Raw genomic sequence first — 13,098 nt, forward strand, 5'->3', positions numbered from 1 at the left:
AATCCTAAAATAAACAATTTGCTTAATATGATTTGCAGTTAAATGCAAATCACTGACACACGCCATTAGTGACACATCACTAATTGGTATTTTTAGTCCATTAGAATGGTCCAATAGTGGATGCTCTTATGTATCTGCACTGAAGATACAATATGGGGGCTGAGTGGAAGGAATATATCTGTAACAAATTGTCTTGTACCTGACTTGTTTGCAGATGTATCAAAAGTGGAGATATATTCCTATATTTAATTGAGCCAATAAAGTAAAAAGTTAAATACTCAATTACATTTGTATATACATACAAATCATCTTTAGGTTGCTATTGGATTTATAATGACACTTTGTGCTTGTGAAGACCTTAATGCAAAATCCATTTGTAAATTAGAACTGGATTTTCTGCCGAATGACAATGATAACCAGATTGCTATTCCACCCAACTTCTTTTATGTGGAGAAAGGGCTGTGTGTTTTGAATAGTTGATTCCAATTAGGGCTCCTGCAGAAATGTAGAGTAACCTTAAATCTCATTGTGTTCTTGTAGATTAGGCTGCCAGGTAAGTCAGGTGCAAGGTGTGAAGTTGTGATTGAGTGTTCAGGGTGGGTGGAAGTGGTATTAGATTCAGTAGGAATGGGGAATGTCATGTCCTGTAAAGTAGAGGCTGCTGGGTCCTTAATGTGACAGAGAGGAGAAGGGTTGTCGAGTGCAGCAGCGGGGAAGTGGGGAGCTGTGAGTTCCAGCAGCAAGGGAACGTGCAGTATCAGGTTCTGGTGGGGATGGATGGGGAGAGGTAGGGAGAGCTGTCAGATCTGGGCGTGAGTGTTGAGTGTAGCACTGGGGGAGGTCTGCAGATGCAGCATCAGTTTTGAGAGGTTCACCATAGTGTTAGGTCCTGGGGTGGGGTGATGTTGAGTCCCACCTATCAGGAGGGTTGCTGTGTCCCAGTGGAGTGGGGAGGAGGTGGTTTCAGGGGATGGAATCAGGTCCCAGGAGGAATGGGGAGGTATCAGGTCCATAAATTGTGGGCCAGTATAAGGAGTCAGGGTGAGGTGCAGTTGGGGTATGTGTGGTGGATTGAGGTTTCAGTTTAATAGTTACTCAAGGACTTGACTAAGTTTTAAATTTTCTAATTTTTCCTGTGTAACTATTAGCTGCAATGGAATTCTCCAAATTCTCCAGTGCAAGTGGATTCTTTCAGAGGGTGCCAGGTGTAGAGAATTGCCCATCAGAATCTTCAATTTCCTGAGCTATTCCGTCAGAGTCTGCCAAGTTGGGGTGTCCACAGGGTCTTGACATACAACTTCTATTTACACTGCAGAAACAACTATCTGGCTGCCAGAAAATCTGGGCTCTAACACTCAGGCTTGTGAAAAATATCCTTTATAGACTAGAAACTACCACTGATGTTACCTAACTTTAAATGACCTATGTTCTATTAAAATAACGTACAATAGACGTAACACACATCATACTGCATGCCAATGTCATGGACGGCACCATCACCATCCGTAGATATCACCTGACCCACCAGTTGGACAGATGTGGTGGTACAGTAGTATATTATCAGGAGAGAGTTGCCCTCAGAGTCCTCAATATTAAGTGTAAACCCCATGAAGTCTGATAGCATCAGCTCAATCATGGGCAAGGGACTCCTGTTGATTACTGCGTACTGCCTCCTTTGGCTGATAAACCAGGACCCCTCCATGTTCAATACCACTTGGAGAAAGGGGAACTTTAATGTCCATCAGCAAGAGTGATGGCAGCACCATAACTGACCTAGCTACTATACTGCATCTGTAGAAGATGTTGAGGCAAAACCATACTTGATCATATCCTTACCCATCTGCCTGCAGCAGGTATGTCTGTCCATGATAGTATCAGTAGGAGTCAATCATGCTAAATGGGATCGACCTCAAACATATCTAGCAACTCAAGACTAGGCACCCTTGAAGCACAGTGTGTTGTCAGCAGTAGCATGATTCTACTCAAACATAATCTGCAATTTTATGACCTGGCATATCTTGCATTCCATAATTAACATCAAGCCAGAGTATCAACCCTGGTTCAATGGAGAGTGAAAGAGGGCATACCAGGAGCAACAGCAGGCATACCTAAGAATGACATAGCCACCTGGTGAAGCTACAAAACAGATTTCTTGCACACCAAACAGCATGCAGCAAGTGATATTCAGTACTAAGCAATTTCACAACCAATAGACCATATCTACACTCTGCAGTCCAGCCACATCCACTCATGAATGATGGACAATTAAACAACTTACTGAAGGAGGAGATTCCAGAAATATCCCCCTCCTCAATGTTGAAGGAGTCCAACAAATTAATTCAAAAGATAAGTCTGAAGCACTTGCAACGATCTTCATCTAGAAGTACCGAGTAGATGATCCATCTTGGCCTCCTTCAGAGTTCCCTAGCATTTTAGATGCCAGTCTTCAACTATTTAATTTACTCCATGTAGTATCCAGAAGGAGCTAGAGCCACTGGATATTGCAAAGGCTATGGGACCCAACCAGCATTCTCTCTTAATTTCCTTTCTGACTGCTTGGGCCTCCACAGTCCATATGAATTCCACAGTTGGTGTTTGGTTGGTGTGCTGCTCACCATGAGCGGAATCCTGAGCAACTGCATTTTTGTTCCTGACAGCATTGCAGCAATAATGCTGTAGTTGTATGCTCCAGAACTTCCCATGCCCCTCGTGAAGCTGTTCCAGTACAATTACAACATAAATATCTACTCAAAAATGTGTAAAATTGCCCAGATATATCGTGTACACAAAAACCAGAATAAATTCAACCCAACCAATTACCACCCCATAAGTCTACTCTGAATCATTAGTAAAACAATGGAATGTGCCATCAACAGTGTGACCAAGCAGCACTTGCTTAGCAATGACCTGCTTACGGATGGTCAGTTTGGATTCTGCCAGTGTACCCAGTTTTGATGGCCTTGGTTCAAACATGGACATTAATTCCAGAGGTTAGATGAGGGTGATTTCTCTTAACATCAAACCTACTTTTGACCAGACACAGCTTCAAGGAGCTTAAGCAAAATTGAGAATCTCCACTGGTTGGAGTCATATCTGACAGAAAGGAAGATAGTAGTGGTTGGTGGAGGTCAGTCATTTCAGTTCCAGGATGCTGTGCTGGAGTTCCTCAGTGTGTGTTCTGGGCCAAACTACCTTCAGCTGCTTTATCAATTATCTCCCTTCCACCTTAAGGTCAGAAGTGGGTATGTTCACTAATAATTGCACAGTGTTCAGTACCATTTATGACTCCTCATGATTGAAACAGTGTCCAAAAGCAGCTAGACCTGGACAGTATTTAGGTTTGGGCTGACAAGTGGCAGGTAACATTCACGCCACAATGATCATCTCCATTATTAGAGTATCTAACCATCATCCCTTGACATTCAATAACATTACCATAATGGAATCCCTTACTATCTATATTCTGTGAGTTATCATTGACCAGAAATTAAACTGGACTAATCATATAAATCCTGTGGCAGGTCAGAGGCTAGGAATCTTATAGCGAGTAGTTCATCCTTTGATTCCCCAGATCCTATCCACCATCTATAAGGTACAAATTGGAAGTGTGATTGAATATTGCCCACTTGCCTGGTTGGGTGCAGTGCCAACAACACCAGAAGCTAAACATCATCTAGGACACAACAGCATATTCTACAAACATTCACTCCTTCCACCACTGATGTTCAGTAGCTTCAATGTGTACCATGTACAAAATGCACCATGGAAATTCACCAAGACTCCTGAGACAGCACTTCCAAATGTATGACAGCTGCAAGCTGGAAGGACAAGGGTGGCAGATGCATGGGAACACGTCCACCTGCAAGTTCCCCTCCTAGCTGCAAACCATCCTGACTTATAAATGCATTGCCATACCTTCAGTGTTTCTGGGTCAAAATCCTGAAATTCCTTTCCATGGGCATTTTGGGTCTTTTTAAAGAAAATGAACGGGAGCAGCTTACCATAACCTTCTCAAAGGCAACTAGAAATGGGCCATAAATGCTGGCCATGCCAACAAAACTAACATCTGATGAATGAACAAATAAAACACATTTAAACACATAAAAACAAAATAAAAATAGATCATCCACTATTGATTCCAACAATAAATTCTAATCTTGTGTGTCAAACAGACTTTGTAGTCCTTATTCATACTACAAACATTACCTGTAGTTACACTTTGATAAAGTTGAACATTATGACCAAATAAATAAAGTAAAATTAAAGGCAAATCTTGGAAAAATATAATTAATGGTCCAACTTACATTTCTTTCAATAGTATACCAAGCAGTTTACAGTTCAGTAGGGTCATACAGTCATACAGCATTGAAACAGACCCTTCAATCCAACCAGTCCATGCTGAACATAATCCCAAACTAAACTAGTCCTGCCTGCTCCTGACCATTATCTCTCCAAACCTTTCCTATTCATGTGCTTATCCAAATGTCTTTCAAACATTGTAATTGCATCCACACCCACCACTTCATCAGAAAGTTCATTCCATGCGCAAGCCACTCTTCATGTAAAAGATTTGCCCCTTTTAAAATCTCTCTCCTCTCACCTTAAAAATGTGCCCACTAGTTTTGAAATTCCCCATCCTAGGGAAAAGACAAATACTATTAACTCTATCTATGTCTGTCATTGTTTTATAGACTTCTATGAAGTCACATGTCAACCTCGTACTAATATTGTATAATTCAGCACAATTCCCCCTCCTGATCTCCAGTCAGAGTAGTTTGCCTAAAAGTTTTGTATTTTCACCACTTTCATAACCCACATTATTAAACAGTTCTGGAGAATTTCAATTAAGACTGTTTATACTAAATTACTATTTTTCTTTCAATTCTGTTGCATAATTATTAAAACTAAATTAACTTTGTACAACTTTATTTAGTTGCATAAGCCTTCAAATGCAATTGTTCTTATGATCAACCTACATACATTTTTGGATCCTTCACATGCTTTTCAATCTTACATTTAAAAATGTGACTTCTAAACATTTCCACTCAAAACATATTGCAAGCATTTTCTATCAAATTATAAAATATATTATGAAAGTTTAAATTCCAAACACAAACACTTATTTTTGTTTTTCAATAGCTTTGCATTAAATGGGAAACAAAATTGTTTTTTTTTGTGCAAGTATTTTTCAAGCACTCAAATACTATGGTGTTGCCACAGTGAAACCTAGTCATTCTTAAACATTCATTGAATCCCTAAGTGTGGAAACAGGCCCTTCGGCCCAACAAGTCCACACCGACCCTCTGAAGAGTAACCCATCCAGACCTACTCCCCTACTACTTCTACATTTACCCCTGACTAATGTACCTAACCTACACTTCCCAGAACACTGTCAGCAATTTGGCATAGCCAATTCAACTAACCTGCACATCTTTGGATTGTGGGAGGAAACCGGAGTGCCTGGAGGAAACCCACACAGATGAACTGGAATCGACTGTGGGTCCCTGGTGCTCTGAGGCAGCAGTGGTAACCACTGAGCCATTTTACCATTATTTTTACCAAAGCTTCATGAAGGTTTGCTGGTAATTATTTGCACTGGTAAATTTGAGCTAATAAAAATGATGGGTGCCCCAAAACAATAAAGTGCATGTTTGGTTTGAACATGAAAAATCAGGCACACAATCCTGAGGCTACAATAGCATTGTTCACTGTGATTGATTACAAAGTTAGGGCTAGAATCTTGATCACAGTGTTATTTCTAAGCTTATTAAAACACCCAATTTCCATGTGACCGAAGCATTAATCGCAAAATGCGCTTTGAGTAGCTGAGCAATACCATTTTGGTGACTTGGTATTTGATCTGTATTATTACATTTGTTGATTTTTCGTAAATCTTTGCTCTGATCATATAAAAATGGTTTTTGTATCTATAAATTGCCATTTATTTTGTATGTGATTGGATTTTTCTGCAACAATTCCAGAAATAACTTATCAGACAAATTTAAAAATAATAAGAGTTTTGGTAAATCAACAGAAGTTTTGAAACTGTTTGCTTTTCACAATAACATTGATTTCACGTTATTACTGGCACTCAGATGAAAAACTGCAAGAATTTGTAATTATACAGTTACGTGCACTAGACTATAGGTAATTTTTTAAATCAATTATCACATTAAAAATAGTGGAAGTGCAACAATGTTCTTGCTAAATATGTAACATTTCTCTACAATTGCACATTTAACTTAAATTCGATCAAAATCTGTTACTGCAACAGTTTTATTAGTCATGCATTTTAAATAACTTTTTTTGAAATCTATTTTGTTGGATTGGTTTTTTTTTTAACAGTTTATATTTCATGACCAGAGGTGAAAAAGAAACAAAAGTTAGTAATATTTTCTTACTGCTTGTGAGATTTGTAGTTGTTGCACAATTACTTTGACTATGAACAAACTACACTTGGCAAGAAATTCATTCTGAAAATGTATATCTCTTAAAAGGACTTGTTAACCTACTTCAAGTGGCATTTGAAGTCCTACCTTACCTTTTTACAGATAAGATTTTGCTTGCATGTTATATTTGTTGTATTGCAATTCACAAATTTAGTTGATTTTGTGACAAACTTAATAAATTCCAGACACAGTGGTCAATAAAGTGGGCAATGCAATGTCACTATGCAGTACAAGGGAAACAAGGACCTTTGATTTTTTTGTTCATGAAGAGGAAAGGAATAGTAATATGCTGAAATTGCAAAGTGATTAGTTTTTTAAAAGGATTGTAAACATGCACTTTTGTGGCATAATAATGAGAAATTGAGTTATTGCGTCAGAGACCTAATAATCCTCTCTATTGAACCTTTTCTTGTTACTAACCTGTTAAAGCTCTTGTACTTTTACCACTGTAGTAAACAGTGTTCCTCGTTTTAACTTTTGACCTATGACCCTTTCTCACCCAACTATTGACATCTGGCCATTATTTCTTTTACTGCTTTCCACCCCCTGTTGTCAGATGGACTGTTCTGTTGTCTAAAACACTTGATAGGTGGGCAGGTTTATATAATCCGAGGTGAGTTGCAGTACAGGATTGCTATTAGTGGCTCTTGTCTCTTTCATGTGAAAGAAACTTGCCAGCAGTGAAGCTGTCCACCATTCGTGCTGGCTTTAAGAGACTTTTATCTAATGTTATTTTCTGTGATCAGGATAAATTATACTGCTGGAACTAACCATCTCTCCTTATATGGAACAGGGCTATGGTAAAGGTCATTCAGAATAGGTATAATGTTCTATCTGTCATTACTGTATGTGGATATTGGAAGTATGAGATGTGAGGTGTTGTGAAATTAAAAACAAAAGAGCTACCGAATTCTGATATCTGCTTTACCAAACAATTCAATGCTTTGATCAGGGTTTTAATGAATATATGATAAAGATAATTGACATTTATTCCCTAATTATTACTCAACAAATAATTTAACACTTTAATAGTTGTTCAAACAAAATAGGAATAATTAATGCTGTTGCACATATAATCAATACTATTTGAATAATGTACTGCTCATTGTGGGTGATGTTTGACAGTTACAGTCATAGAAATATACAGCATGGAAACAACTTGGGTCCAACTCATCCATGCCGACCAGATATCCTAACCTAATCTAGTCCCATTTGCCAGCATATCCCTCTAAACCCTTTCTCTTCATATACTCATCCAGATGTCTTTTAAATGTTGTAATTGTACCAGCCTCCACCACTTTCTGTGGCAGCTCATTCCATACACACATCTCACACTGCATGAAAATGGTGCCCTTTAGGTCCCTTTTAAATTTTTCCCCTGACACCCTAAACCTATGCCCTCTAGTTCTGGACTCCTCCACCCAAGGAAAAGATCTTGTCTATTTATCCTATTCATGCCCTTCATGATTTTATAAACCTTTGTAAGGTCACCCTCAGCCTCCGACACTCCAGGGAAAACAACCTATTCAGCCTCTCCCAATAGCTCAAATCCTCCAACTCTGGCGACATCCCTGTAAATCTTTTCTGAACCCTTTCAAGTTTCACAACATCCTTCCAATAGGAAGGAGACTAGAATTGCATGCAATATTCCAACAGCGGCCTAACCAATGTCCTGTACAGCCGCAACATAACACCATGACCCCTCAACTCCTGTACTCAATTGTATGTCCAATAAAGGAAAGCACACCAAACACCACCTTCGCTATCCAATTCGATCTTATTTCATGCTTTGAAAATTCAGAATCAGAAATCTCTCAGGTTTAGATGCAGATTTTGTACTTAAGTATTGGATTCAATTTTAGTCATTATGATGGCAAAATTATCATGTTCACCACAATTATTTTTCTGATAGTGTCAGTAATTTCTGGAGTCAGCACAAGCACAGTTAAACACAAAAATCCAGAAGTTGCTGGCAGTGACATTATGATTTTTCATAGGATGTGCTGTTGAAGCACCACAGACTTCAATTAATTAGAGATCACTGAATTGAAGACGACTTGCCTTTTTATGATTTCAATCTTTCTGCAAAATTTTTGAAAGGATGTATCTGGTAGAATAAGGTGTAACTTTCATTTGATGATATACTAAATTCCTAATTATTGCTGAAAATGTCTCTGGCCCCGGAAATATTGATTTTACATTTAAGGAATGTCACATTTTGCCATAATGATAAAATGATAAAATTATGTTCCACATAATTTTAAACTACATGTTTTCTATTTAATTAAATATTATAGAAAGCATAATAAAGTATTGGAACATACACAAGAGTTAAGATAGAAAACAAAGCATCTGTAAAAACTTAAAAATGTTTTTTATAGACCAGGCCAGACCCCTCAAAACATTTCAAGCAAGTAGCCCAGACCTTAAGTTGGCTGGTTATTTCAAGCAGGTGTAATGCAGAGAATTCTGGAGTGATGCAGCTTGTCAAACCATTTAGTTTGAAACAAAACTGAATTTATTTATAAGATTACCGAATGAAACACAAAGAAAAGAGAACAGAATACCGAATAACTTAACCTATTCGAAAAACCAACAGATTATCCCAATTTAATGATGCTGTTCCAAATATTTGCAACAATCCCCATAAACACCGCTTGGCACAGAGGGTAAAATCAAACATAGAGTCTTACAGGAGAGAAGTCAGAGAGAGAGAGGTTCAGCATGGACCTGCTTCTTTGGTCTCAGCAACTTCACAGCTACCTGACTGCTTTCCGTGAATATCCAGACCAAACCAAACCAGAGGAAAGCTGAGCTGGGAGACGTGGCCACTCCCCTTTCATTGTACAAGTGTTTTTTTTTCAAACTTGAAAGGCTTTTCCATGAGGCAGTATCTGTTGACTATCATCAAATCGGCCCTAAAACCCATCCAAGGCCAAACTTTTTGGAACCAGTATTTTTACAACCTTCTGAAACAAAAAACTAGGACAATATAACCAACTTAAAGGAGCAGCATCATCACATCAATGATAATCATTGTATTTTACTTTTGGTTTGTTGTCTGTAACATTACTTTAATTTGATTGGCTTTTTTAACTTTCTGATGACAGCATTTAAATTTGATTGACTACTTACCTTGCTTGATGACTATACTTCACTTGGCATCATACTCACACTTACCTTGACCAAGGGGTAGGTTGTAGATCTTGGTGGATTGCTTTCTTTGAGTTAGCTGAACAGTGTGACTTCCTCATTAACTGCAAAATCTGGGCTTAGATCAAGATTTCATAGAAATAAAGTGATCTGGTTTGTTGTGTTTTATGCTTGAATCATGTGGGGTAAATATGATTAACAAATTACCTTTAGTAACAAGTGATATTTCAAATATAAAATTTGGAACTTTAAACAAAATTATCAAAAAATTGGATGAATCAGTTATCACAAAAATTGATAGCAATGGATAATGTTAATGTAATTCACCAGGTGGGAAATATACAGGATCAGTTAGAATTTTGAGTTGTATCTACCAGCTCCCCCCATATAAACTGTGGCTGTGTCAAATGAACACTGCCCACTTTCTGAAAATCAACTTAAGAAGATAGCAAACTCCTTCAAGTCAGACAAACAAAAAGGTTTTCTCCATCAATATAACTGTTGACCTGTCCAGACTTGCAGTAAAACAATTTAGCATAATGTATATATATTGAGAAAAGAAACCTACTTTTTCATTTAGTTGTTATTTATCTTCTAAAAGGTACAGATGAGGATCTATTAAAATTATGAAGAGTTGGGACAATGTAAATATTCATCTTAGTAATTTTGGCATAATACTATGCTTGAGTATTAAAGAGAAAATAAATGTTTTTTTTAAGCAACACACTAGTGTGCATCTTATATTAGCACATCATCTTTTTAATTCTGGGAGTTGTTTTTAAATCCAGTATAGGTTCATTGCTACTAATAGTTCTGCATGAAGTCAACTAAGCAGTTTTAGTGTCCTAGTGTTGTAGGTAGTGTCCTTCAGCGTTCCTTATGCCCGAAACGTCAATTCTCCTGCTCCTCGGATGCTGTGCTTTCCCAGCAACACACTTTCAATGCTGATCTCCAGCATCTGCAGTCCTCACTTTCTCGCGTAATGTTCTAGGGCCAACCATCTTCAGTTGTTTCATCAATGATCTTCCCTTGATCATAAGATCAGAAGTGGGGCTGTTTGCTGATGATTGCATAATGTTTTTCACCATTTGCGACTCATCAGATACTGAAACAATCCATTTCAAATGCAACAAGGTCTGAACAATACTCAGGCTTGGTGTGACAAGTGGCAAGTAATATTTAAGCCACACAAATGCCAGGCAATCTGACCACTGCCCCATTTAATGATGTTACCATCACTGGACCTCCCCCACCCCCTCCCCCTCCCCGTAAACATTCTGGAGGTTACCTTTGGACAAGATGTTCAACTGGACACGTCATATAAGTACAAACACTACAAGATCAGGTCAGGAGCGAGGAATACTGTGTTGAATAACTCACTTCCTCGCTCCCCAAAGCCTATCCAACATCTACAAGACACAAGAGTGTGATGGAATTTGCCTGGAGGGTGCAGCTCCAACAACATTCAAAGCTTGACATCATCAGGAAGAGCAGCTCACTTGACTGGTATCATATCCACTAACATTTATTCCCTCTATTACCAACACTCAGTAGCAGTAGTGTGTACTAGCTTCAAGATGCACTGCAGAAATTCATCAAAGATCTTTAGACAGCACCTTCCAAATCCGCAACTGCTTCCATCTAGAAGGACAAGGGCACCACACCTGCGAGTTCCCCTCCAAGCCACTCACCATCGTGCCTTGGAAATATTTTGTTGTTCCTTCACTAACACTGGGTCAAAATCTTGAGTTCCCTCCCTAACAACATTGTGAGTCAACCTAGAGCACAGGACTGCAGCAGTTAATGAAGGCAGCTCATTAGCACCTCCTGAAGGGCAACTAGGAGCTAGTAATAAATGCTGGCCAGCTAGCGGCTCCCATATCCCATGAATGAATTTTTTAAAAATACAGCATCGGTAATGGACCAGAGCAAATACATGATTTGAAAATCAAGAATAATTGAAGCTATACTGGTTATCTCACTCAGGAAGATCTCATGGCTACATCATTATCCATGAATGTGAATTTAGATTTTGCATTTAGACCCTTTTTGTTTGTACATAGGTGGACAGGCAGGTAGTTCTGAGGAGGCGGGGAGGCTGCAGAATGATTTAGACAGTTTAGTGAGTGGTCCAAGAAATGGCTGATGAAATTCAACCTGAGCAAATGTGAGGTCTTGAAAAAAGAATACAGGCATGGACTATTTTCTAAAAGGTGAGAAAATTCATAAAGCCAAAGTACAAAGGGATCTGGGAGTGCTAGTTCAGGATTCTCTAAAGTTGACTTACAGATTGAGTCCGTGGTTAAGACAGCAAATGTAATGTTGTCATTTATCTCAAGAGGGTTGGAATGTAAAAGCAGTGATGTGCTACTGAGACTTTATGAAGGTCTAGACTTTATAAAGGTTTATAAAGCTCTAGTTAGGCCCCAGTTTTAGAATACTGTGTCCAATTTTGGGCTCCACACCTCAGAAAGGACATACTGGCACTGGAACGTGTCCAGCATAGATTCACACGGATGATCCCTGGAATGGTAGACCTAACATACAGTGATCGGCTGAGGATCCTGGGATTGTATTCATTAGAGTTTAGAATGTTGAGGGGAGATTTAATTGAAATTTACAAGATAATGCATGGCTTAGAAAGGGTGGACACTGGGAATTTGTTTCCATTAGACGGGGTTACTAGGACCTGTGGGCTCAGCCTTAGGATTAATTTAGAATGGAAATGAGGAGATATTTCTTCAGCCAGAGAATGGTGGGCCTGTGGAATTCATTACCATGGAGGCGCAGGGAAATGTCTTCAAGGCAGAGATTGATAACTTCTTGATCTTGCAAGGAATTAAGGGCTCTGGGGAGAGTGTGGGTAAATGGCATTGAAATGCCCATCAGCCATGATTGAATGGTGGAGTGGACTCCATGGGCCGAATGGCCTTACTTCCACTCCTTTGTCTTATGGTCTAATGGTATTCCAATTTAAAAATAATAGTGCAGCTTTAGCCTTAAAAGAGATCAAAGGTTAGATTATTACACAACTATTCATGAAAGTTACTAACAAAAATACAGCTTTTAGATAGAATACAAACACAACAATTAAAAGTAGATATGGATGAGAATAAGATCCCTCTGTTATTGTCGTAGACCTTGAAGATTTCTCTTTCCAACGTGAAAGGTTTGAAAACTTGAATTCAGAACTCAATAGCTATTGTAGGAACTGTAGTTGAATATGGATAGAGTTTGTTCACAGAGATGAGTTTAGTAGGGGAAACAGACTTTGAGAGAAAGAAGGCTTTCTGATCCTCACTACTTCCATGGATACAATATTTGAAAATTGCCAGGACTCTTTTCAGCAAAACTATTGTTGATTTATGAAAACCTGTTCCTTGGAAGTCTGTTTGGTTGAACATCTCACTCTGATGGTTTTCTGTTTATGTTCTCCTTGGTGTTCTTTTGTTCTCGGATCTTCTCCAAATCAAAACTTAGGATGTCTACAGTGCTA

At 38.6% G+C, this 13,098-nt stretch overlaps 1 protein-coding gene across 2 annotated transcripts in view; it reads left to right on the forward strand.

The window, feature by feature from the left end:
* The window catches only part of syt14a (synaptotagmin XIVa), a 146,499-nt gene that overhangs the window by 132,132 nt on the left and 1,269 nt on the right, over positions 1-13,098 (forward strand). The window contains exon 8 of one of the 2 annotated variants that reach the window (XM_060830879.1): positions 7,006-7,062. The exons of the other annotated variant lie outside the window; for it this stretch is intronic. Coding sequence (XP_060686862.1) covers positions 7,006-7,062 — 57 coding nt within the window. The remainder of the gene's footprint in view (positions 1-7,005; positions 7,063-13,098) is intronic. 2 annotated transcript variants of the gene reach the window in all.

Source organism: Hemiscyllium ocellatum, chromosome 10, assembly GCF_020745735.1.
Source record: "Hemiscyllium ocellatum isolate sHemOce1 chromosome 10, sHemOce1.pat.X.cur, whole genome shotgun sequence".
Classification (NCBI taxonomy): domain Eukaryota; kingdom Metazoa; phylum Chordata; class Chondrichthyes; order Orectolobiformes; family Hemiscylliidae; genus Hemiscyllium; species Hemiscyllium ocellatum.